This window comes from Periplaneta americana, chromosome 17 (genome assembly GCF_040183065.1).
Source record: "Periplaneta americana isolate PAMFEO1 chromosome 17, P.americana_PAMFEO1_priV1, whole genome shotgun sequence".
Lineage (NCBI taxonomy): Eukaryota > Metazoa > Arthropoda > Insecta > Blattodea > Blattidae > Periplaneta > Periplaneta americana.
The window spans coordinates 14,806,515-14,834,309 of NC_091133.1; the positions used below are offsets into that span (position 1 = coordinate 14,806,515).

The 27,795-nt window shown below is 38.2% G+C and overlaps 1 protein-coding gene across 1 annotated transcript in view; it reads left to right on the forward strand.

Annotated features, from left to right (window-relative positions):
• Positions 1-22,257, forward strand: part of LOC138692623 (uncharacterized) — a 52,393-nt gene extending 30,136 nt beyond the window's left edge. Inside the window, exons 4-5 of the mRNA XM_069815670.1 lie at positions 15,909-16,013; positions 21,883-22,257. Coding sequence (XP_069671771.1) covers positions 15,909-16,013; positions 21,883-22,001 — 224 coding nt within the window. The 3' untranslated portion in view covers positions 22,002-22,257. The remainder of the gene's footprint in view (positions 1-15,908; positions 16,014-21,882) is intronic.
• Positions 22,258-27,795: the final 5,538 nt, after the last annotated feature.

The window sequence follows — 27,795 nt, forward strand, 5'->3', positions numbered from 1 at the left end:
CTCAGAAACAAGGAAATAGGAAGGACAAAAATGCGCGATGTGGTAGAAAGGGCAGAAAACCTAAAATGGAAATGGGGCGGCCACGTAGCACGTATGGATCACCAGAAATGGACGAATCGCACCACAATGTGGGACCCGAGAGAAGGACGACGGCACGTGGGACGACAAAAAACCAGATGGGCGGACTACTTCGGAACCAGAGCGGGAAGTCAATGGTCGAGAGTGACACGAGACAGAGAAGTATGGAGGCAGCTGGCACCAAACATGAATCAGCAAGCACCAGAGAGGACAGAAAGTCAACGACAGTGAGTGTAATTCGTATGAAGTGATATGAGGAAGTGTGGGGGATGAGTATAGTAGAAATGATCGAAGAGGGAAGTCAGGAACAGTGAAACGAAGAAATATCAGTAATATGACCTAGCTCCCAAGGACTCGCTCACCTTAGGAGCCTACTTATGAGCAATTCCCTGTGACAACAGGAGGCCCTTGCCCTTAGGGGATGTGTACGGGCTAAATTTATTATTTGTGTGTAATATAGATATGCACAATTCTGTATTTAATACATAGTATTCAAAGTTCGACATTCTAGTATTAGAATCGCTGCGTATCCCATTTGTAACATGGTGTATTAAATTGTGTAAACTTGTGCCATCATTTGGCACCAGGTTTTACTTCCCTCTATCTCTGTTTTCAGTTGTAGTATCTTTTTAATTGAAGGTAGGACCTTCTCGCAAAGCTACGTTACATCCATTTCCGGTCCTCGTATCGTAAGTAGGAATGAAGATACTGAATAGTCGATAATTTTTTCTATAATATAACAACAGGAACCTATTTTCCCCATCGTCTTTGAACGTATATCGCGCTGTGAATTTTCCATGTGGAAAAAAGGCTAGTTGAAGTGCTATAACTAGAAGATGCTGTGTGAAAAATCCGAACAATTTTTGTTACATATGTGGGTGTTAAGTCATAAAGCGGCAGAAATCAAACACTAACCCATTCATAGCGAGTTAATATCTGTCCTATTTTAAAATAAAATTAGATCACGACAAAAATTTTGCTCCATATATCGTGATGAAACTTACGCAGAAAATCTAAGCTAGCAGAACAACCAGGCTCGGTGGGATATCTCCATTATGGCCGAATACTGATGGTGTTTAATAAGATATAAACCCTCGTCAGGAAGGAAAAGAGAAAATAATTTTCCTAAGGTATGTTTGGAATTTCGTGATTAATTTCACATTACTGCATCAGTACAGTTGAGATTTTTCCATTTTTTGCAGAGATTTGCACATTTTAAAGTGAACTTAAAAATTAAGAATTGCTAAAATGTAACATTTTATTATCCTCATGTCAAAAGTCCCATACGTGATACGAAAAGATTGTGTAAGGAGATTTCAATTCAGCACACTTAAATTTAGTTTAGCGACTTGATTATTCCTGTGCAACAAAACGGACATTTAATTTCGCATACTTGTGTATTGCATATAATGCGATTCAAAAAATATTACCCAAGCTTTGGAATCATTCTATACGTCATTTTGAGCTGAAAATGTCATATGAACATGGATGAAATCATCATTAGTCTTTTATTAATTTGTAAAAATTCTTATGTCGTACTGTGGACCAGACTTGTAACGTTCTTGCATCTTAAGACAAACAGTGGGGCCTATATTAAGAGGAACGTGCTTCCGCTGTGATATCAAGTACGGATGGAGGGTTAGGATAGGTTGAGTCTGGTGACATCAGCAGTCGAGAATTAGGTTCAGCTGGCTGGCTTTTACGAGGCCTGGAATCGGGACGGACATGTCCTTACATTTAGGCATGCTCCTGGCCATTTGTGCGCCTTTTATGTGCGATGATTGTCTATAACCTAGTTGTACGATTGCGAAGTAAAATAGTGTTGGAATAACTATTCGTGTAAGATCCAAACTGTGTGGCATAAATGCAGTAACGTGTTGTATTTGTAGACGGTGTTTTGTTTATAAAGTGAGTTCACAATAGCCTACTAGTAAATGTTAAAATAATTCTGAACTTATTAGCACTACTTTGTCTGCAAAGTTTATTAAAAGTAAACGAGTAAATTGAATCTAATTGAAAATTAAAACTATAACATAGAACACAATTTAATGCTGAGACCACACTGAACAATACGCTACGTACGTGATGTTCACTATATCTAGTGGCCACAATGAAAGCTGTGTTTTTACGAAACTCTTTTTTCTACCTGTTGCATTGGGGGGGGGGGGAGAATGCCATCTCCTAACTGATCCCCATTTCAGTTTGGTTGAGAGGCTTTTCCCTCTACTCACACTCTCTACCGTCAGTGAAAGGGAAGGTGCTACAGTCCGTCGTAAAAACGTTCGAACTAATTGACTTACAACACAAAGTATCAAAATCTATATTTCGAAAGTCTGTACCAAGAAGTCAATTCTATTTTTATTACTGTCTATTTCAATAATTTGCTTATTAAAAATATTTAATGAGTTCAATATACGACAGTTACTTGTAACGTAAGAAGAAATAAATACTAAAACAGGCGTACAACTGACATATTAAATTTAAGTATTTCGATCTTAATAAGCATAGGTCTACTGAACCAGTAGTAATGCGTTTCTACGTTCAGCTACACAAATTATAGTACTATGCAGTGAATTTAAGTGGAATTACGAATAATAACATTGTAATACAAAGCCTGTATTATGACATGCATTATAATAAAATTAGAACTAGAAATATTTTTATAGACTTTCATAATCTGTTTTGTGCGGAAATCAAGAATTAATTTAAATTAACATACCTCTTTACGTCTTATCTTATCGCTATTATCTTCATCACCGTTCACCGCTGCTAATATTTTGTCTAAAGATGGCAGTTCTTGAGGAAAAAAAAAATTGGTGAACTTTAGATCTTATTGCTGATTTTGTGAATTCGTCGTATTTTTATAATAGTGGAACAGTTTTGCGAAATTTCACCGGACTCTTTAATTTATTGTCATTCATCTTCGCCTCTCTTCTGATGCGATAAACACTTGCTTTTCCCACTCCCATCAGATTCCCCGTCATCTCAGCCACCTTTTCTAAACTATAAGTTGGATTTTCAGCACATAACGTTTGAAATAAATTCAACACACATCTCTGCTGACCACTTCGCATTGGTTTATCTTTTTTATGTTTTATAACACTGCTGGAAGCCATAACGTTCGTTAAATAATTTACAAACTACGATAAAATACGGTCCTAATCCCAAATAAAAAAAAAAACTATGTACTTATATAAGAAATTAACACTATACTATGTACACTATTTCCTATACCGATATTCACAAAACACTACGAAGTAAACTGTAAGGACGAAACAAATCTCAAACCACTCAGGGCAAAAGATAAATGTTTTCTCCACCGTTAGTTGCTACAGTGCGACACACACACTGGGACAATCTGCACTGTGTCGTTCCCCAACATTCAAACCAACATTCGTTAATTTTATTAGTAGCCAGTTGAAAATATTATAACAATGACACTAAAATAAACTGAAACAAGTCATTGTCAAACATCTGTATGGCTGCATTTTATATCCCCTAGTTTACTTCAGTAAATATTTTATTTTGTTCTGTGTACAGCGTAGGGGGTGCAGGTATAAGAAGTAACAGCTAACAGTATGTGAGGAATAGGGAGGGGGAAAAGAATGTCTTCGCGCCCTCTCAATTTGCAAGAAATGCCGTTTTTTTTTAGTTATTTAATGGTCAGAAAATTACCTACAGAAATACTAGACGTGATACTGGTAATTTTATATTACAATAATGCCTTATGAATTTACGTCATATGTAAATTTTTATACTGAACAACAATGTAATTTTATTATTTCAACAATAACTCGTCACTTTCTACAATTTAATTTCACTCCCGTCAACAATGGGATTTGCTCTCCACACAGCAACACAGTGTTCGTTATTGCACTCCACAGACGACAATTGCAATTTACTTGGACTATTACGAACAACAATGAACTGTTAATCTTAACTAATATTCACAAAGCACTATTTAGAACACAGAACTGTCAGTTCTCAGTTCACAGCTCGTTTTTTTGGCTAGTTCTTCTAGCTCAGTCACTCGCGTCCACAGAATCTCGAGCCCAGACCTTCAGAGACGATCCGCTGCACTTCGAACTCAGGTCCCCAACTGCAGTCCACTGCACTCGAACTCCGGGCTTCAGGCTCCACAGTTACGGACACAACTCAGGTCGCGCTCTGGTCTCGAAGCTGGCTTCACTGCTGCACAAGACTGTCTGGCTTGCTCTCCACTGACTTTAACAACACTCGCTTACGGACTGACTGACTGACGTTCACTTGCGTCTTCTCTTTTATAACCAAACTATAGTTTCTCGAGAGTTCGCGAAAGATTCCACTCTCGAATAATCGGGATATTTCCACTTCTCTGCCGCGGTCGCTCTTTCCCCTTTCTCCCCACAGCACATGCCCCAGGAAGCAGATGCGCGCGCAACCTGCGATTGTTGCGTACGAGATTATACAAGCTTCCGCTTAACTCTTGAAATAGAGGTCTAAAGTAATAATCATGCTACATTTGCACAGCGACATTTCTGAGCGAAGTTCTGAAGAATCAGGAGAGCTGTCTAACGAAGTGTTTACACGGTGACAGAATATAGCTTCTCTAAACCCATTAGCGAGCTCTCATGAGATTGATATAATTGTAAACTCTAATGTTACTCTCCGGACCGTTTACATGGTGCAGACAGTTTAGAGTGAGAGAAAGTGTTGAGAGAGAGCATTTAAAGATGAATAGGCTGCTCAGTGCGTTTTTATGACATAAGCACCCATCTAACTTCTGAGCAGTGTGTCAGCAGTTGTGTAACCTGACCGCGCATAGCACTTGCGTTACTAATATTGTCGGGTGAGTCATTATTTATTTATTCGTATAGAATACTATAATAAGCACGACGGGCGGAGTTGAAAGTCTTGATCAAAAATGTGCAAATTATAGCTCAACTCGGCACGTATGTAATTTACGTTCTATGAATCAGAGATGCACGAAAATAGCACAAATGGAAAGATAAACTAAAAAAGTTTAGTTGTGTTAACATTGTTTCCCTACTTGATAACACGCCTCATAATAGCGCATATAAACAAATTTGTTCATTGTTGAGGCGAAATGGCTGCTATAGACGACAGAAAAGCTTAATATTTATCTGAACCAGTCGGTTATTAATGTGCAAGGGCATTACCACTCCATCCATACCTACTACAGTTGCTGCAAGCCCTAAAACCAGAGGACAAAGTGCTACGAAGAAATTTTTGCACAAGTATGCAGACTTTAATTGAAAACGATGATGAATTTATTCGTTCCGTGGTGTTTTCTGACGACATCACTTTTCAACTTTCTGGTAAGGTGAACAGACTAACCTCAGAATCTGAAGATCGGAAAATTCGCGTACCTACGTGGAACTTGACTATAGGCTTGATGTGTGCCGTGTTACTAAGGAGTGGGGGGGCACATTGATCATCTTTAAGTCAAGAAACTTAAAGTTTGGAGTTTCTCTTTCCATTGGTACTATTTTCATGCACCTCAGATTCATAGCACGTAAATTACATGTGCTCGAAACCGGAAAGGTCTTTCGTAGGAACCCTGTATAAAGACAATTTTCAGGCTTCCTGATGAAAGAAAGGCAACGGATGCAGCTGGAGAAGTGGTTCTTGAGAAGAAGAAAAAGAAGAAGAAGAAGATGTACTTTGTGCCTCCCAAAATTAAAGAGAAAAAAATATTCTTGCTACAAGGGCCGAAGTCCAATTTACCTCCAGTGTTAAAAAAGAGTGTGCAGAATTTGCGATGAAAATGACTGATTGCGTTTAAGCTCCTCAGAAGAGACCGAGTGTTCAAAGAAAGAAAAAGTATAATTTTGCACATACCATCGTTCATCTTCTTTCATTATATTGTGTTTATAATAGTTCTACTAATAAAGTGTAATAGTTGTGCCTATTTCGTTTTGTTAAATTATAACTATATTCTTGTCAACAGATACCGGTACAGACCCCACTGTACCAGTTATGTGATTTGTTTGTAATGTACTAGGTGAGCGTTATTATCAGGGAACGGATTTATATGGACTAAAAATATATGAAATATGTAAATATATATGTAGTTATTTTTACCAAAATATGGAATTAAATATGGATTTTTACCAAAATATGGAATTAAATATGGACTTAAAATTATAAAAAAATGACTATGTACGTTAAATATTGGTACATTTTAATCAAACTAAACAAAAAATATAATGGACGTACCTTATCTTCCAATGTAGTTTCAACAAAACACAATTTTTATTGTCTGTTACCATAACAATAGGTTACAAACATTTCTTTCAAGTGCTGAAAAGTGAATCTTCTTCTATTGTCTCTGAGGATAGATTTATACTGACTAAAAGAGCGTTCGACGTCACAAGAAGTAACTGGTACATAATTCAATTTCACAATGTCTGCTGGGGATAAGTCCAAGTTAATCTTCACTGTTGATTCACCACTCATCACAGCAACAACCTTTTGTAGTTCTTCATATCCAGGGTTTTTTGAAAGTACAGTGACCACCTTAGCTCTTACTGCATCTGCAACTTTACCTCTACCACGATTCAGTTGTTCCACAGTACTATTTATAATTTCAAAACTTTCAGATAGTGAAAGGTGCCTATTTTGGAGACTTTTGAGCGTTTTTATGATGCATGAAAATGTATGCTGAATGTGAGCTAAGTCATTCTTCACACTTATGTCACAGGTAACTGTTTTCGCAGTATCAATTGAGACTGCATCTTCAGAGTCCAATGCAAGGAGAACATTGTTAATAGAGTCTATATGTTCGGCATAATATTCAACTGCTTCTAGCCATGTACCCCATCTAGTTAAAATTGGCTTTGGTGGCAATGGAATTTCAGGGTACATTTCTTTCAACACGTTAACTCTACTGGGAGCTTTGAGAAATACTTTTTTCACTGATGAAATCAACAAATCTACTTTAGGGAAATTGTCTCTGACCACTTCTGCCACACGATGAAATGCATGCGCCACACAAGTAAAATGAGTCAATTTAGGATATACAACAGATAATGCTTGTCCAGCTTTGACCATATAAGGGGCAGCATCGCTAATAAAGAATAACACATTATCGTACATAATACCCTTTGGCCACAGGATACCCATAGCTTCGTTGAACAGTTTAACTATAGTTTTGTTATTGCACTTTTCTAGAACATCACAATGTAAAAGAATTCGTTCAGAATATTGTTCACTTAACAAACCGATAACTACATTACCAACAAGTCTACCTTCTTTGTCGGGAGTCTCATCAATGGAAACCCAAATTGAACTATCTTTAATTTCATCTCTTATCTTCTGTATTGTCTCATCGTAGATGGATGGAGCATACGTCTTCCTAAGTGTTGACTCATCCGGGATTGTATATTTTTCAAGGAATTCCCTGAAGACCTTATTCTTTAGTTTGTAGAGAGGAATATCAGCAGAGATGAGAGAACGGCACAGGTCGATGTTAAACTCAGATCTTACATTCGATGTTGTTGGTTGTGTTAAAAACAATTGTCTCTGCTTGGAATTTAGTTGTTTGTTGGCCTGATGTTTACTAGTTGTAATGTGTTGTTGCACCAGGAACTTTTGTGTAGATGATACTGCACACTGACACAAATTACAAAATAATATTTTATTGTCAGTTGATAAACCATCTTCTTTAAATTCTGAAATGTAACTTGTTAGTTTTGATTTTAAATTGACTGAATGACGTACTTTTGGCATATTTACCGTCTTTATAGTATGATTTACAAAACTGAACCTATGTGTACTCTGACTGGGATTTAACTGTTGATCTGCACAACTGAAGTCTGTTAAAAATTTTAAATTAAATTAATACAGTTTTGTAACTTACTTTCCCATTGTTGATAGGACTGCTAATTTTCAAATAACTCTGATGTTAAAGGGATTACTGAACATGTGTTTAAATCTGTATTGTTGAAATGTATTTTTAAAAGTTAATGGAATTTTGTTTTGTTTTATTGTTAAACCTAATATAATATGGACTGTTTTATATGAAATATGGAAAATATATGGAAATTAACGAAAATATGTACTAAACTCTAAAATATGGAAAAATATGGAAAATAAAAGTAGGATTTTTCAACCCTACACATTGTGAAACATAAAGATAATGCAAAATATAAATTATATTAGCTTTATAAGTAAATATGTATTTACATATAAATCCTTTCCCTGGTTATTATTATTAATATGATGCATTATCAATAGTGTTAAAGGAATATAGAAAATATTCCACAACAAGTTAATGGTGATAATTGCACAGTAATAATAATAATAGTGATAATAATAACAATAATAATAAAATAATAGTAATAATAATAATAATAAAATAATAGTCATAATAATAATATTAATTTAATTTAGTAGTCTGACCCAATATTTTGGGTTTGCCCTGCGACACAGAATGGCTCACAATAAAATTTAAAATGAAAAATTATAGAAACAGGTTTCAAACAAAAGTGAATAAGACATAAGAAAAAAAAAATAGAACCAAGTTTAATTTAAATTGAATGTACACCATAAAGATGCTGACGATATATCGCTACAGAAAATTGTATTATGGTGGTGACGATGGCATCTTGAAGATCTCTCGTCAGCTTGTATTTTTCCCTCCACTTTACAAATGCTTTCGGGATGGTGCCTCTCGCTCCGAAGAAGAGACTGGTAACTGTGATTTTTTTCTATGTTGTATTTCGCCGATAGGTACTGAATCGTGGGCTCGTAGATTTTCTTTTTCTCTTCGTTCACTTCAGATGGTTGAGTGGCTGAGATTTCAAATCTGATGGTAGGATCAATTATTTCGGCTGTCTGTTTATTCCTATTTATAGCTATGATATCCATCCTACGATTGCTTCCACCATCAGCAATACAATGAACTTCCTCGTGAATGTCTAGATTTTTGGATCGAAGTGCATCTGCGATCATAGAACGTATGGTGTTATGACGTTTTATTCTGAGTACTTCTCCCTGTGGGCAACTCCCAAGCACATGTGGTAAAGTTTCATACTCGCTTCAGTGCCTACAGTGGGTTGTGCCTGTAGAGCGACCAGGGAGAGAACGTACTGGTGCCACCATCGCAGTCATTTTTAGCATTTCTCTCCATTCAGAACTTGATAATCCGTCATGCTTGATGATCCACGAGTTGGCTGCAGGTACTTCTTCAAACATTAGAACTTCTTTTCCTTTCTGGGGGTATGCACGGGTTTTAAATTCACGGTACCGAAGATGTTGCCTTAATTGCTTCACGGATCCTGTAGCCTCATCTCTGCTCACTTGCAATTCCGAAAAGCAACGGGTTCTTATAGTTTCGTAGTCTCGTACAGCATTAACGTGCTGGTCATTTAGGTTTTCTAGCTTGGTATTGATGTTGAGCTGCTGCAGATAGGCTTCCCATGTAGCGCGCAACACTGACAATCCTTTATATTTGGTACTTGTATATATCATGCTATTAGGAGTGTCACCTGATAATTGTAATATTTCCTTTACTGCGCTTTTAATCATATTGTCAGCTTTAATGAGGAATTTTTTGGGGATCAGATCCACAGATGCAGTTTGAAATGGATATATTAAAGTTGGGCCGATGAACTGGTTTAAGACGATTAATTTTTGTTGTGGCTGAAGCAAATGACTTGATATTAGTTTGTTGAGGTGCAGCTTTAGTTTATCCAATACTTGGTTTCCATTGAATGTTAGTGTTTATTTAAATGTAGCGCCTAGATATTTAATTTATTATTATTATTATTATTATTATTATTATTATTATTATTATTACTATTATTATTATTATTATTATTATTATTATTATTATTATTATTATAGTTCGTACTTACTGGAGATTATGGAGCTTTCGCTGTACCTCCTCCAGCAAATAAATAAGCAAGAATAATACCCACAAAATAATTAACAACTAAAACAATGGACTTTGCTAAAAATTAATGCCAAATTACAATAAATTAACAAAACTAAAAGCCATATTCAGACGCCTCAACAGTCTCAGCTCATTTTGCCAATACCTGATTTCTCAGGTCCTTATTCTTGTAATTATTGTTAAACACATTCCACAAACAACTTTCCAATTCATATGCTTCAATCAATCTTCGTCTCTTCGACACTCCATTGTTTTTGGCCGTCATTTACACTGCTCCTGTCGCGAGAGTTTATGAAAAAGTTCAACTGAGTTGAATAATTTAGAGTAGCTATAATGAGAGCTGAGAGCATATGCGAGTTCTCTGTCCAGGGTGTTTACACGGCGAGAGCAGTTTTCAAGGCCGCTCTATTCAGTCTCTCTAATATCTAAATTAGAGTCAACGAGATACCTACTCTCAAAACCGTTTACACGGTGATATAGCTCGAATGGAACCTGGTGAAGCTTGACCTTGATGGAGAAACCAATTCTTCGGGCGGTTAGGAGTGGAGGGGGTAACGCTTGTTCAGTCGCTTGCATCTCGTCACATAAAATCGGTCGGTAGTCGATCCCACACCACAATACTGTTCTCTCCCTCCAAGTTTCACCAGATTCCGCCCTCTCTTCTGTAAACTCTCGCGGTGTAAACGTACATACTAGAGTTGGGCAACACGATTCCTTTTCAGAAGTCGATTCCAACGATTCAATCATACATTACGAATCGATTCTAGCGATTCGTTCACGATTCTTCTCAGTTTGCGATTCCAGCTATTCTTTTGAATCCTCAACGAACAACCCGCAGGACATTTTCCTTTCCAAACCATACGTAGAACAAAAACGTTCTACATCTCTCGCATAGAAGGCATAAGATGCGAGTCATTCGATTGTCTCTTTCTCATTGGCTGGAACCATTCAGCATGACCTCCATTAGTCTACAAAATTACCCAAGATAATGTTTCTAAATTATAATTTATCAGCTGAACCTTATTATGAAGTACATTTTTTGCATTACTTCTCTATTTAACTATGGAAATTTGAGGTTTGTGTTCATTATTTTCCACACTTAATAAATGCATTATTTTGATTTCACTCTCTCTCGAGAGTATTCGGCACAGTTCGGTAATATCCGTTGACAGGTTACATCAAACAAGTAAATAGAATCGTGGGTTACGATACCATGTCAATTCGTTACTATTCTTTTCAACGACGATTCGTTACGATTCTTTTGAACGACGATTCGTTGATACCACGAATCGATTCTTACGATTCTTTATTATTAGTCGTTCGAATGAACGATTCGTTCATGAATCGACCTAACTCTAGTACAGACGCTATTCCGCCGCTCAGAGCGCTCTTCGGTTCTAGATTTTCGTAGCAGAACACCTATTGACATTGACATTTGGGGCATTTAAAGGTCTCATCGTTGCGTATTAAATGCTTCGTACAATATTTTATGGTCAATAGACGTAAGTTCAAAATTTCTACGTCTCAATTATATTAAAATAAATGGTTGTCATTTTTTATATGAAAAGATATTACAATATTATTATAAACTCAGGCACTATCTTCCTGTTGTTCAATTCATACACCATACCTTTTCGAACATAATGAAAGAAACTTAATGCATTTTACATGAGCAGTGTAGTCTACACTTTTCATATGTTTATTTATTATTATCATTCTTCATAATTTATTCTGTTAAGAACAATAAAATAATGTGTTTAGGGTACAAACCTGTTGCTAGGAAGCGTAATGTGACCAACGGCTTTTCCTATATAGTAATGGCAATCCTCATAGTTGTGTCTTTTTTGCCAATTGCAGGTCCGATATATAAGCTCCATGCGTGTTCTGGCGAGATATACAGGGTTTTTCTCAGGTAGATCTATTTCTCCTCTGCCTTCTTCAATTCAGAAGAATTGCACACTACAGCCCCGCAAAACGTTGTGTTTCTGCCATAGTTGTAAACGCACTGACCAGCCTGTTCTTTCCTATATGCTCGCAACACTTTCTCTCACTCTAAACTGTCTACACCATATAAACGTTCCGGAGAGTAACATTAGAGTTTAGAGTTATATAAATCTCATGAGAGCCCGCTAATGGGTTTAGAGAAGCTGTATTCTGTCACCGTGTAAACACTCGTTAGAAAGTTAGGGCTCTGCCAGATGCATTACAACATGCCCTGCTAACGGTACACCTGCAGGACGCTCCTTATCTCTATCAAGGTAAGGAAAACCGTTCACCAAGTATTTAGAGCTTGTATCAACAGCCAGCCAAAACTTTATTCCAAACTTGTCTGGTTTGCTATTCATGTACTGTATGAATGGGCAGCGAGCCTTGCAAGGAAACAACTGTTCATCCACAGTGATGTTTTCACTTGGTTTGTAACATAGCAAGCAATTGGCAATGAAGGTATTCCATATGGGAATGGCAGCTGCAAAGCGATCTGTTTGTAATCTTTGAGATCTTGTGGCTTTCTCGTCAAATCGCAGAAATCTTAAAATTTCACTAAATTGATTTCTACTCATGGTGTTCCGAAAAAATGCTGGTCCCCAAACCTGCGACCATAATAATTTTAGGGGAAAGTTTTTTGCGCCATACACTCCTCTCACATACATAAGAGAAATAGCAGCTTCCAATGCTTCAATACTAATGGTCCAGCTGTCATCTTGTTATTCCTGACATGCTCTTTTTTCAGTACATCTTTTTATATTCAGAAGCATGCTGTCATCAATTAGAAGTTTCCATGCGCTCAAATGCTTACCGTTTACAATGGACCTCTTCGCATGGCCTGTAGGCCCGGGGGCTTCTGTCACGATATTCTGTCGTGCTCTTCTTCCAGGTGCAGCTTGTGGAGGAATAACAGTCCATTGTGTCCCATCAGCAGCAGTCTCAACACTTCCTAGGACAGGATTGTTTGTTACCTGAGAACAATTTCGTCCTCGTCCTCTGCCACGGCCACCTCTGGTAGTTGGAACATTAAGAGCCAGTGGTAATGAAGCAGCTGAAAACATAATTCATAGATTAGATAATTTTATATTAGAGATACAATTAAATGCAGGAAATAGTGTTACAAAGATTTTTTCATATTGCTCTTGTGGTAATTAGAATTGAAGTAACATGCTACAGGTATTTATAGAAAATATGGTGATGATGATGATAATAATAATAATAATAATAATAATAATAATAATAACAATAATAGTATAATAATGACACAACAACGAATAAATAATAATAATAACAATAATAATAATAGTATAATAATAACACGACAACGAATAAATAATAATAATAATAATAATAATAATAATAATAATAATAAATTATGTAGATTACCTCTTGTAGATGAAGTATCAGCTGGCTGTTCTGGTTACTCGTTATCTTGCCTCACATTATGCGATGAATCATCATCTGAAGAGTCACTAGTTTCACCTCTGCTAGGAACGTAATCTGCGTCCTTATCAGCATAGTCTGTACCTTGATTTTCACATAATTCGTGGATTTCGTCAATTTCACACAGATTACGTGGATCTTCACCTTCTGATTCGTCACCAGACATATTCATCAAATAGTCAATTTCTTCTTCTGACAAATAACGTTTGTCTCCAGACGCTAACATTGTGAAACTGAATTATCGCCGACGAAAACAGAGCGCCCGTGTCAAACCAACACACACTTAGAGAACAATATTTTATTTTTAGATACCGACAAAAGACCTGCCGAAGAGTCATAAACCACTCGCAGAGGTCGAATGAAATGTAAACATTGCTGCAACAATAGAAATTTGAACCGCATTTGGTGTGTAGGCACGGCCGGTCTGAATCTTGAAACCCGTCAGAATGACGGGTGACGGTGCTTCTAGTAGTAATTGCTTGTAACATCCTTTAGAAAAGTCGTAAAAGTCTAATATGTTTAGGAATCATACATCACAAAGATAAAATAAAAATCATGAATTGTGGAAGTCATAGGATGAAAAGTTTTCGAATAATAAATCCGTGGTACCCGGCAGAATGACGGGTCCGGTCCTCCTAGTGTTAACGTGGGAGGCGCATATACTTAATTTGAGAAGGCGTTGCGAGAAATCCTTAAACATTTGTCAGGGGTTAGCTGGGGTGCAGACCGTACAGTGCCTTCACGCCTTTACAGAACTCTTATACGATCAAAGCTGGATTATGGCTGTTTTATTTATGGCTCAGCAAATAAATCGAAATTAGTTCTTTTAGATATTATTCATTACCATGGCATACGACTTTCTACAGGGGCCTTCCGAAATAGTCGGATAGCGAGCTTGTATTGTGAAGCAGGAGAATCATCCCTGTTTCGGCAACGTAATGTGTTGTTGTCCTCATAAGCTGTTGAGCTCCGCTCGCAGCCTGAGCACAATTCTTACGACTCCTTTCACCATTCGTCTCTTTACGGCCGATACAGTGAAAATCCACGGAGAATTCGCCCAGCAGGTGTGCGGTTTCGAGAACTGCTTTTTGAGCTCGAAATCGATTTATCATCAGTTCGCATACTGGAGTGTACCACCACGCCACCGTGGATTATGCGACGTCCCATGTATGATATAAGTGTGAGCTGTTGTTTTATGAATTTTATACTAGTTTTTGTTTATAGACTTCGTTTTAATGAACTTTTATCATGCTTTCCCACGTATTCCTTTTTTTTACTGACGGATTCTGGGTAAATGATTGTGTTCGTTGCTCCTTCGTTGCAAATGGACATATATTTAAATAAAAATTGAGCGAATATACCAGTGTTTTACTGCAGAATTATATTCTTTCTACAGAGCTTTATTATCTTTCATTAGACAACCTCGGGGCAGATATCTAATCTGCTCCGACTCTTTGAGTGCCATTCAGTCTCTGCAGTCTTTCTATTCAGTTGATCCCCTCGTGTTAAGAACACAGCAGCTATTCCACACTCCTGAGCTCTGACTCCGAGATTGGAGTAGTGCGGATTCCTGGCCATGTTGGAATTCCAGGGAATGTGGCCACAGCCGAAGATGGTGCTATGAATGACATTCTGGTATATTGGCGAGAGGTGGCAAGACTTAAAAAATCACCTTAAATATAGAATATGGTGGCAATGGGAAGGAGAATGGTCTGCACAAGAGGAAAAAAAAATTACGAAGAATAAAGAATACTGTTCGAGTTTGGGATCCGTCCACAAAAGGGTCACGACACGAAGAAGTTTTACTCACCCGGTTGAGGATTGGCCACTGTCACCTGACACACGGCCATCTCCTACGTGGAGAGTCTCAGCCGGAGTGTGATATATGCCATCTTCCTCTTACGGTGGAACATTTTTTATTGCATTGTAGAAAATATGACCGTTCTTTTCGGCAATATGGCATTCTGCCGACTCTACGTGACGCTCTTGGAAATGATTTTAATTGTATAAATGCAGTTCTGAGATTTTTATCTAATACTGGACTTGACAGGGTGATTTAGATTTTTTTATTGACCCATTTTACTTACCTTCCGGACCCTTTACATCCGGAAGTTATATATGTTTTTTTAGCAACCTTGACATTTGGACCTTTTACATCCAAGGATTTTAGAAATGCGCCAGATAATTTATTTCTGGTGGCATTTGTTTTATTATTTTATTGTTTCTTTTTAATACAACTGTAGTTAGGATCTGAGAACTACTCAACTTTTATGATTTTTATGCATCACCTTGTTGAAACTGTGACAACTCTGTTTAGTTCATTTAAGCATTCTGATTATTGTACTGTGTTTGTTTTGTGAAGGATTTTAGATAAGGGCGCAAATAGCCATAGTAGCTGACGTGCCGTTTTTAAACCCCACTAACTAACTAAATAACTAACTAACTAACAACTGTTACAATGATGTGTTCCTTATCCAACGACGTCTGACTTGTCTATTTGCAGCACCCGAGTTCAGTGGGTTTTCGGGAATTTACCACATCCTAGCTTGGGACGAAGACGAAGGATACTATATTGCTGGTGGATGTCCGACAGTACTCAAGAATGAGCGTAAGTTTTTTAGATAGGTGAATAACTTGTGAACGAAGTAAGCTCTTGTGTATATGGTTATGACGACTTTGATCGTTGTTTTAAAAATTACTTTATTGTGAAGATACTTACCTTACTTATCTTCAGTACTTATTACAAATAATCACATGGTACTCACCATTACACAAGCAGATCGAAGTGTTCATATTTCTCTCTTAAGAAGGAATAAGCCTATCTATAAAAACTTTCTTTTACCTGTAAATGATTTGATTGACTGCGAAAGATGAAAGGTCTTGGAGAGTAATATTTATATATGACTTGACACTTAATAGTCATACTTATGACACTTAATAATCATACTCCAAAGTTAAGATGTATAATTTTGAAAATATTAATACACAGAATATTCATAAAACTAAGATAACTACAGTGAAATATAGAGATCAACTGTTAACAATAAAAATAAGTCGTAGTTAGTGTAGCGAATCTTTTCAACAGCTCAAATATCGGTTGCAACCATGATAGAGTCATGGTTATTTTTTAAATCGCTGTATTTTCTTTACTGCAGAATCTGCTCTGTAATCGTAAAATATATTACGTGACTAGAGTTGAAAATATTAAAATAGTATATATATATATATATATATAGTTTTGAGGCACGTAAGCGTATTTTAGATAAAGAAAAGAAGGCAACTGAAAAGTCCTATGCGTCTGTACTGCAGAGAGCAACAGAGGGAATCGATGCCACCACACAAACGCCACCTCTTACGAACATACCTGGGAAGCGAATTGAGATCGCAACCCAGACATATGTAGACGCCGCTACTCAGACTGCTGAGTCAGACGACACTTGTGGACTTGACATCAGGCCTTACGTCCCTAAGAAAATTATTGCTATGACAGCAGAGAAGGATTGTAGGCATAGTAGAACACCAGAACGTCGCACTCCTAGTTCGGGTGGCAGGTCGAGATCACGTTCTCGATCACGTCCTCGATCAAGATCGCGATCAGGAGTGCGACGAACTGCAAGTGAGTCGCCGGAGTCGAAGACAAAGCAGTCGCAGGCAAAAGCATCTTCCCATAGAAAGGAAAAGAAGAGAAGATCCCCTGTTGAGCCACCAACATGATATAGCTCCTCTTGATGACTGATATTGTACAGTGGAATGTGAACGGTGTACGCAGCAGATATACAGAACTACAGCAATTGATCTATCATGAAAACCCTGCTATTTTATGTCTCCAGGAGACACACCTTCGGCCCGAAAACTCCCTAAGTATCTCGGGATACTACGTTCACCGGTACGATCACCTTGCCGGTATTGGTGCCAACGGAGGTTGTGCTCTCCTATTCCGCCAAAGTATCTTTTCCTCTGTTATCAACATCAACAGTCCACATCAATGCATAGCCGCTCGAGTCACTCTACCTTCCATCCAGTTCTCAATAGTCTCTGTATATATACCCCCAGACACAACTTTCACAGTGCATGACATTGAAGACATTTTCTCGCAGGTACCTGCTCCATATCTGGTAGTGGGGGATTTTAATGCATCCCACCACTCATGGGGCTCAAATTCCGATGATGACAGAGGAACTAAAATAGCAGAGGTATGTACCCGTCTAAATCTTGTTACCCTGAATTCAGGGGAAGCAACACATCTCTCCTTAGCTTATGGTACATACTCCATGATAGATATCTCCATTTGTAGCCCAGTTTTGTCCACGCATTTCGAGTGGTCTGTGATTCACGACCTACATGGTAGTGACCACTATCCCATTCGAATGCGTATGTCCGCTTTACGTCCGGCGGAATCTCGATCTCCAAACTGGGTTCTTAAAAAGGCGGACTGGGTCGGATTTTCGGAGTCCATATCATTCGATGATAACGGACATGAAAATGTGGACTCCGTAGTAGACCATTTCTCAAATGTGATTATAAAGTCAGCGGAACTATCTATTTCCCGGTCGTCCTGCAGGCCAAAACGCTTCTCTGTCCCCTGGTGGACGGATGCCTGCAGAGATGCAATACGTGACCGCAAACGTGCTTTACGCCAATTTGAGCGCCATCCGACCCAAGAATATTTTGTCCAGTTTAAACGTCTTCGAGCCAAAGCTCGTCGCATTGTGTGCGATGCTAAGAAGACGTCCTGGACAAATTACGTCAGTTCATTGAAACACAACGTCCCAGCTAACACCATATGGGACAAAGTCCGTCGAATAATGGGGAAACGTAGTTCTGTAATTCCGGGCCTTCTAAACAATGGAGTAACGACCACCAGTCCAATAGACATTGCTGAAATATTTGCTACCACATTTTCACAAATAAGCAGCTCAAATAATTACGACCCGGAATTTCTGAAAATCAAAGATACTGCAGAAAAACGAAACCTAAATTTTCAATCTGACAACACTGAAGACTACAATGCACCGTTCACATCCGAGGAGCTGGAGGCGGCACTAGACACATCCCCTGACACCTCCCCTGGCCCTGATAACATCCATAACCGCATGCTTCGTCATCTTCCACCAGCTGGAAAATCCTTTCTTCTGTCTATGTACAATAGAATCTGGACTGAGGGTGTATTTCCATCTGCTTGGCGTTCTGCCATTGTAATTCCAGTCCAGAAACCGGGAAAGGACCCTTCTTTACCTGGCAATTACAGGCCAATCTGTCTCACCAGCTGTGTGTGCAAGGTTATGGAAAAGATGATAAGCAAACGCCTGATGTGGGTACTCGAATCGGGAAACCGATTATCTAACATCCAATGTGGTTTTCGCAAGCGCAGATCCGCCGCAGATCATCTTGTTCGGCTGGAGACCGCCATTAGAGATGCTTTCCTCAAGAAGGAACATATTGTGGCGGTCTTTTTTGATCTAGAAAAGGCTTACGATACCACGTGGCGTTTCGGAATTCTGCAATCCCTGTATGACTGGGGACTTCGTGGCAGTCTGCCAACGTTTACTGAGAAGTTCATGGCAGAGCGGTATTTCCGAGTTCGAGTAGGCACCACACTTTCTAACGAACATCTCCAAGAAAATGGCGTTCCGCAGGGGTCTGTATTAAGTGTTCTTCTTTTCTGCATTGCGATCAATGGCATTGCCCACTGTGTAGGTAACCGAGTATCTTCTCTCTTGTACGTTGATGACTTCAGTCTATATTACAGTTCCCGATACCTCCCATCTATCGGTCGACAGTTGCAACTGGTCATCAATGTGCTATCGGAGTGGTCTCTTCGCAATGGCTTTAAATTCTCCACTCAAAAGACGCAGTGTGTCCACTTCTACAACCAACGTGGACTCCATCCACATCCTGAACTGCGTCTTAATGGAGTGGAATTGCAATATACAGACACTGCGAGGTTTTTGGGCCTTATCTTTGATTATAAATTAACGTGGGAGGCGCATATCCGTGATTTGAGAAGGCGTTGTGAAAAATCTTTAAACATTTTACGCCTTTTGTCAGGGGTTCGCTGGGGTGCAGACCGCATAGTGCTTTTACGTCTATATCGTTCTCTTATCCGTTCAAAGCTAGATTATGGCTGTTTTATCTATGGCTCAGCAAATAAATCTAAGCTACGTTTCTTAGACACTATCCATCATCATGGGATACGACTCGCTACAGGTGCCTTCCGAACGAGTCGGATAGCGAGCCTGTATTGTGAAGCGGGGGAACCATCACTGTATCGGCGACGTAATGTCCTGTTGTGCTCATATGCGGTTAAACTCCGCTCGCAGCCTGAGCACAATTCTTTCGACTCTTTTCATCATTCGTCTCTTTACGGCCGATACAGTGAAAATCCACGGAGACCTCGTCCAGCAGGTGTGCGATTCCGTGAACTGCTCTCTGAGCTCGACGTCGATCTACCATCCGTTCGCACACTAGAATACACCACCACTCCACCGTGGATTATGCGACGCCCCAAGTTTGATGTAAGCCTGAGCCAAAGTTTTAAGAATTTTACACCAGCTTTTGTTTATAGACTTCGTTTTAGTGAACTTTTATCGCGATATCCAAATTATTCTTTAGTTTATACTGACGGATCCCGAGTAAATGATTGTGTTGGTTGCTCCTTCGTTGCAAATGGACAGATATTTAAATATAAACTGAGCGAATATACCAGTGTTTTTACTGCAGAATTATATGCTTTTTACAGAGTTTTATTGTTTTTAATTCGAGAACCTCGGGGCAGATACCTAATCTGCTCCGACTCTTTAAGTGCCATTCAGTCTTTGCAGTGTCTCTATTCAGAGGATCCCCTTGTGTTAAGAACTCAGCAGCTGTTCCACACACTCTTAAGCTCTGATTGCGAGATTGGAGTAGTGTGGATTCCTGGCCATGTCGGAATTGGTGGGAATGAGGCCGCAGATGCTGCAGCCAAAGATGGTGCCACGAATGGCACTCTGGTATATTGGCGCGAGAGGTGGCAAGACTTACAAAATTATTTGAAATGTAGAATATGGTGGCAATGGGAAGGAGAAAGGTCTGCACAAGAGGAAAACAAATTACGTAGAATAAAGAATACTGTTCGAGTTTGGGATTCGTCCACAAGAGCGTCACGACACGAAGAAGTTTTACTCACCCGGTTGAGGATTGGCCACTGTTATCTGACACATGGCCATCTGCTACGTGGCGAGCTTCAGCCGGAGTGTGATCTATGCCATGTTCCACTTACAGTGGAACATTTTTTATTACATTGTAGAAAATATGACCGTGTCCGTCGGCAATATGGAATTCGGCCGACTCTTCGTGACGCTCTTGGAAATGATTTTAATTGTACAAATGCAGTCCTGAGATTTTTATCGAGTACTGGACTTGACAGGGTGATTTAGTTTTTGACCCGTTTTAATTATCCTCCGGACCCTTTACATCCGGAGGTTACACTTGTTATTTAGTATATAAGTTTTTTAACAAACTTGACATTCGGACCTTTTACATCCGAGTATTTTAGAAATACGCCAGATAATTTATTTATGGTAGCATTTGTATTGTTATTTTATCTCTTTTTAAATATTAGTTAAGGTCAGATTTTTATACTGTTTTATGCATCACCCTGTTGAAACTGCATTTGTGTACCTCGTTTTAATCGTGACAACGTTTTTTAGTTCTTTAAGCATTCTGATTATTGTATAGTTTCTGTTTAAAGAATTTTAGACAAGGGCGCAAATAGCCATAGATGCTGACGCGCCCTTTTTAAACCCCACTAACTAACTAACTAACTAACTAACTAACTATCTATATATAGTCTACTTTATGTTAAAAAAATTGTATATTTTATTATTAATTCTCCTTTATTATTTTTGTGCAAATTTAAGGTGACCTGCCCAAGAGCAGCTTTCTCCATTTTTGCTATATTCTACTTTTTTCATGGACTCCGCATATGACCCATATATCTTAATGTCATCTATCATATATCTTCTTCCGCCCCAAAATTTCCTCGAGTTGTCCTTTCATTCCAGTGCATCCTTCATTAGATAGTTTCTTCTCAGCCAGTGACTCAACCAATTATTTTTTCTCCACTCGACCAATTTCATTATCATTCTTTCTTCACCCACTCTTTCCAACACAGCTTCATTTCTTATTCTGTCTGCCCATTTCTCACGCTCCATTTTTCTCCATTCTACTTTTCAAATTCTTCTAGTCGCTTCTCTTCTGTTCGTCGTGATATCCAGATTCATCCCCTTACAATATCACAATCCACACAAAGCACTTCACTAGTCCCTTCCTTAGCTCTTTTTTCGGAGTCCCGAAGAAGATGCCCTTTTTATATTAATAGCTTCTTTTGCCATTGCTATCCTGCTTTCGACATCCTAGCACCAGCTCCATGTTACTGCTATTGCCTTTAGTATTGTTCATATTAGACTATACTGTTATTGTTATAATTTTTTTCATAGCTGTAGTATGGATCGCGTACAGGCAGTATCCCCCATCAGAAGACAGTCTAGAAGCCTCTAAAGCCGCTCTCAAGAAGACGGGTCTCAAACTGGAGGACTTCCACGAGCACTGCGAGTAATAAAATGGTTTGCCACTTCTTACGGAACCCACATTCAAGAGTTGTCCTTGAAATTAATAAAGTAGAATCTATGCACTATACTATATACGAGCGTTTTCCAATCTTCTACAAGATGCGATGTACTGAAATGTACAGGCAATGTAAAATCCAGCGAATTTTCAGAGTTTCAAGGATGAATGAGGACTATAAATACAAATAAATTATATAAATTTATATGTTTTAATACATGAAATACAATGTTTGCAATTTTAGTATATGACTTATTTTTCAGTGAGCACAGGGGGCATTGACAATGACATTATTATGAATGGTGAAAGGGAGTATGGAAAAAAAAAAGAATGTTGAGGATCACCGAAAGAAAATACACATAATTCACAAATAGAACTAACAAACATTTTTTGTGTTTGATTTGAAGTTTATATTAAAAATGTAAAATTTAGCGACTGAAAATTATTCGGGTTTTACTAGTTGCGTCCCGCGGTCAGAATTGTTTACTAATTAACTCCCGAGTCGTGGAGTAAGCAGTAGGCCTAATGGTAGCATTTCGTGTTAGTTGTTTAGTTATTAATTTGACACTGTTACATCTCCTCCATTCTTAAAAAGAAGTAAAATTCCTTAATGTATCGTTCCCTAGATTGTGTAGGTATAGTTTTACATAAAGCCTCTTCAGAATTTCACTCTTAATATCAGAACAAAATATATTTTTTGATAAAGCCATTTTAAGATTTTGCATTGTTCAGATTACACAAGCCCTCACTATAGCTACATAATAAGCATGACGTTATAACTACATCTACTATATAGACAATGTAGTATTAGTAAGCCATGACTCCTAGCCTACAAAAATCTTAGTAGTTTGTGACTTATTCATTACCGGTACACTAAATAATTCACATAGAATTTCCTTGTAGTTGCGGCAAAAAATATTGTACGTAACTAGTTCCAAAGTTTTTTTCGGTCACTCGTTTCGAAAGTCCGTAAACGTCTCACTCGTACGGGTCAAATAATTGAATTAGCATGGACAATTGCCCCTACAGTAATTCTACTATTTATTACAGTACCATCATTACGTTTATTATATTTAATAGATGAAATCAATACACCCGAAAGTATCACTTTCTCTCCTAGTTACGTAAATAACTATTGAATAGATCCTCTATTTCCCTAGCATAGTTTCATATCAATGTACGAAGATTTTTAAATACAACATTTTGACTTTTGCTCTTAAAGGTACAGTCACAGGCATAAAAATGCAGTATTATGAAGAAAATGTTACGTATTCTTTCAAGAGTATCACAGAATTACAAGCCAAAATTCTGGAAGCTAAAACACTGCTAATCAGTTTAGTTTGATAATTTTTAGAAATTTTAATTTCTGTGTTTTTAATTTTATTTTCCATTTTTATGAAGAGAAAGAAAAATTGCACGTCTGTTCTTAACTTTTTAATTTGCAATTTGAAACTTTCCTCTTACAGAATTATCCTTGTAGAACAGACAAGCCAAAAATCTGCCCATTGTGCAGTCGCACACATTGTGCAGTTCCTATTCCCCTACCTGGAAGGAGTGAATTGACTGGGAAGGGAGTGCGACAGGGCTGACAGAACCTTGCTGCAGCAAATCAGCTTTTGTTTGAGTAACAAAATTTTAGTACGAGTGCTGATTGGGCTGTTACTGTGAATGCGTTATGAAAAAATGAAGTGAGAAGTCCACAGATACAACGAAGAAGAGAAATCACGAATCATATAACATAATTGTTATAATGTTTTTCCTCAGCCAACAATAATTATTTTAAAACGAAAGGCTTTCATCATCTCATGTGGACCTAATAGTGGTGTGAGAATTTATTTCAGATTAGTAAAGTTCTCAAAATATGATATTCACCAGCGCTTATTTCTTAATGAGTACTCTCAGCAAAACAAACGTGACAATAGCGTTGTTTTGTAGTCTGTACTAACACAGTTATCCAAGGTTAGACAACATAGGACTTCTATTTGATAAGCTGGTAAGTGATGAGAATATTGAGTGAGGAATATATGTCAGGCTCTTGAATTTGTAAGGGAGCGAAGAAAGCAGGTATTTGCAGAGCGGAAAAATTTTCTGGAAAAATATATAAAGGCGAACTTTCCATCTCACGTCACTATATTATGTTAATATACTCGTACTTACGTTAATAAACAATCAAACCTGATATAAGGAAAATGTCCTCGCTGCACAGTTTGTGAATTACGCTTTTACCTCATTTCAGTAACGCTCCCAACTTACTGATACTTACTCTCAACGTTTTCCAAACGAATTATGTGTAAATTTAAATTGAAGCTTATTTTATCCAATTTATTAATATTAATGTGAATTTATATTGACATACAGCAGGAAAATTATTTCATTGTAAAAAGTCACAATGTCCTACTGCATGTAGGCTAATTAGGAGTAAAATATTTCCTTTGATATTTGTGCACCAATGGTCCCAATAATGCTTGACAAACAATGAAAGAGTAATACCTTGAAAAAATTACTACCTACTACGTAAAATGAAATACTCTGTTGGATTTTTGTTGCTTCGAAATTACTGCACACTTGCACACGTCCTGGGATCCTGTCCGCACGGCAAAGGTCTGCGAAACGCTAGACACCACCAAGTACGATCAATTATATCCACTGCCCTTAAAGATGCCGATTACAACACCTTTGAAGAAGTACATGGTCTCTCCGTCACTGGTAGTACACGGCGCATAGATATAATAGCTTTCAAGGAATCTATAAGATCTGGATTCATAATTGATCCCACTGTGCGTTTCGAAGCGAATGAGTAACAGATAGTAGAAGTAAATAAGGAAAAAAAGAATATCTACAATCCTACCATTCCATATTACCTCCAAAAAAAAAAAACAGCTAGAAGAGCTTCAAGTAATCGGACTTCTGGTTGGAGCAAGAGGTACCGGTACTCTCTTCATGAAAGATGTGTTTAAGAGGCTTGGAATACCTGCATCTATAATTCCGATTGTAACCTATATTCGAAATGAAACCAAGTTCATTAGCATTCTTTACTTTTTTGTAACATTTGCCTCTCTAAAACTAGGTATATTTCCACCAATCACAAAATGTATTTGCAGCTATGTACTTGTAGGTGTTTCATTATCAAAACAAAGTTAATGGTTCACTGAACTTGTAAACTTTTATATGGTTAAGTACTCTTTGTCCCTTGTGGCAGCTCACAAATAGTGAGAAGATTTCTAAATGCTATTTCTCCAAATACTATATACAAATCATGTTAATAAAAAATTCTTTACAAATAACTTTTTTGTGAAGTATAACTGAGTAAGCCTAATGTTTCTTGTTTACAATGTTGTCAAATTTAGACACTGACAATAACTGTGTTTTTCTCCTGCTAAGTATTTATAAATTTCAAATGCCAAATTAATCTAATACTGGAAGCGTAGAATAAATTCTTGTACAATCCTTCGGCTAAGAACTGGTAAGAGCAACGCGTGAATGACGCAATCTGCACAGACCGGTGACCCCGCGCACATGCACTGCACATTCAGTGTCTCATTTCTGTAATGTCGGAAGTAGAATGTCAGAAAATGCCCTGAAAATGTTATTTAATTGTCTAAGATATTACATATTAAATGTTGAAAAGTGTAAAATAAACAAACTCCGCATATTGAACGGAAAAGTTTGAGCTCAGAGTAAAGGGAATGGAGCACAGCTACTACTTAAAAATGGCGTGAAGCATTTATTTTCTTCCTAACAACATTAACTTTTCGCTCAAATGAAGTCAATACTACAAGTACTTTTAGATAAAAAGTAAAGACTTAATTTCGATATATATATATATATATATATATATATATATATATTTGGTCTATCCCACAGGTCGTTTCCCTTAAGCTCGTTACAAAGGACTTGCCTGTTTACTATTACTCCATCCACTTTATGATGATTGTACGCTACATACATACATACATACATACATACATACATACATACATACATACATACATACATACATACATACATACATACATACATACATACATACATTCGCAGTCGGACCTTGGTAGAGTTAAGACCTGTTTTCCACCTGCTATGGGACAATGGGTTGTGACCCTTGAACGTACAGAGAGAGGATTGGAATGTGGGCTGCGGGAGGACGAGGAAGGATCAAGCAAGTGGACAGGACAAGCAACAGAAGGTGAACATTTACTTCGCCATAGTAATCGCCACAATGCTGGTAATAGGAGGCGTGGAGCTGAACCCAGGACTCAAACCAATATGAGCAAAATCTGGTAACTTTCAGTGTTGGACCCCGGACTCATTTCACCGGCATTATCACCTTCATCTCATTCAGACGCTAAATAACATAAGATGTTGGTAAAGTGTCGTAAAATAACCTACTAAAAAAAAAAAGAACCCAGGACTCATAAACGACACCGAGAAGACCAGCATTAAATGTGGAAGCTGCAAGAAGAATCTAAGGGTAGGTGTTCTGTGTAACGGCTGCGAAGTATGGTTTCACCTGGGATGTCAGAAAATCAAAAGGGACCAGATCATCGAAGAAACGTGGGTGTGTAGAGACTGCGGGACAGACAGCACTAAGAACGAACTGGACACACTTCGGGATGAAAACAAGACATTTCGTGAGAAACTGCAACTGGCGGAACAACGAGTGAAGGACGTGGAAGAAGAAAATTTACGGCTACGACAAAGAAAGGAAAAAGGAAGTGCGGAGTGCGTCGTCATAGGAGACTCGATGGTTAGGTACGTGGCAGAAGAAAATCCGGAACTGGAAGTGGAATGCTACCCGGGAATACGAGTGGACAAAAAGAAAGACGTAATTGAGCAGCGCGAGAGAGGAGATCCTAAGAAAATGATACTACATGTGGGGACGAACGATTTGAGAAGGAGAAGCATGGATTACATCATGGCGGACTTGTATGATCTGGTGTCATCTACAAAGAAACGGTATCCGACGGCGGACATCATCATCAGCGGGATCGTCAGGCGTCGCAACATCAACTGGAGTAAGGTGGGACGGGCAAACAAGGCGTTCGAGTGGGTTGCGGAGCAGCTGGGAACACGGTACGTGGACGGAAACTCGTGGCTGGACGACAGAGACTTCGGGAGGGACGGGGTGCACCTGAACCGGAGAGGGACGGCGGCGATGGGAGCGCCCTTCGCTAGGGTGGCGGCAACGACGAGAAAGGACAGGAGTCAGCAATGAAGATGGGACAATGCGGAGTCGAACAGTGAACAGGTGAAGGACCAATCTGTTAAGGTTGCTACAGTTTAACTGCAGAAGTGTAGTAAATAAAATAACTGAATTTTGGAATTTAGTTGACATCTACAATCCGGAGATAATTATAGGTACGGAGTCATGGCTTCAGAGTAACGCGGAAATATGCAGGAATGATTGTAGGATTTACAGAAGACATAGAGATGCCAGGGGAGGGGAGTATTTGTTTGCATTAAAACAGGTATAGACAGTAGCTTGCTATGGTCTCATGCAGAAGCAGAAATTATAGCGGTACAAATCAATAATAAATACAATGGTGAAAAGTGGTCATAATAGCATGCTATAGGCCTTCGAACGAAACAAACTTATTTACTTTGAGTAAGTTACAAGAAAAGATTTCCTCAATATCGTTAAAAAGTAAGGTCGTGTTAGCAGGGAATTTAAATCTACCCGCAGCGAACTGGAATGGTCAGGTAGAGACAAACACCCTTTAACAAACCTTCGTTAATTACCTAGTATGGGAACAAGGATTTACACAAGTTACAAATAAACCTACAAGGAA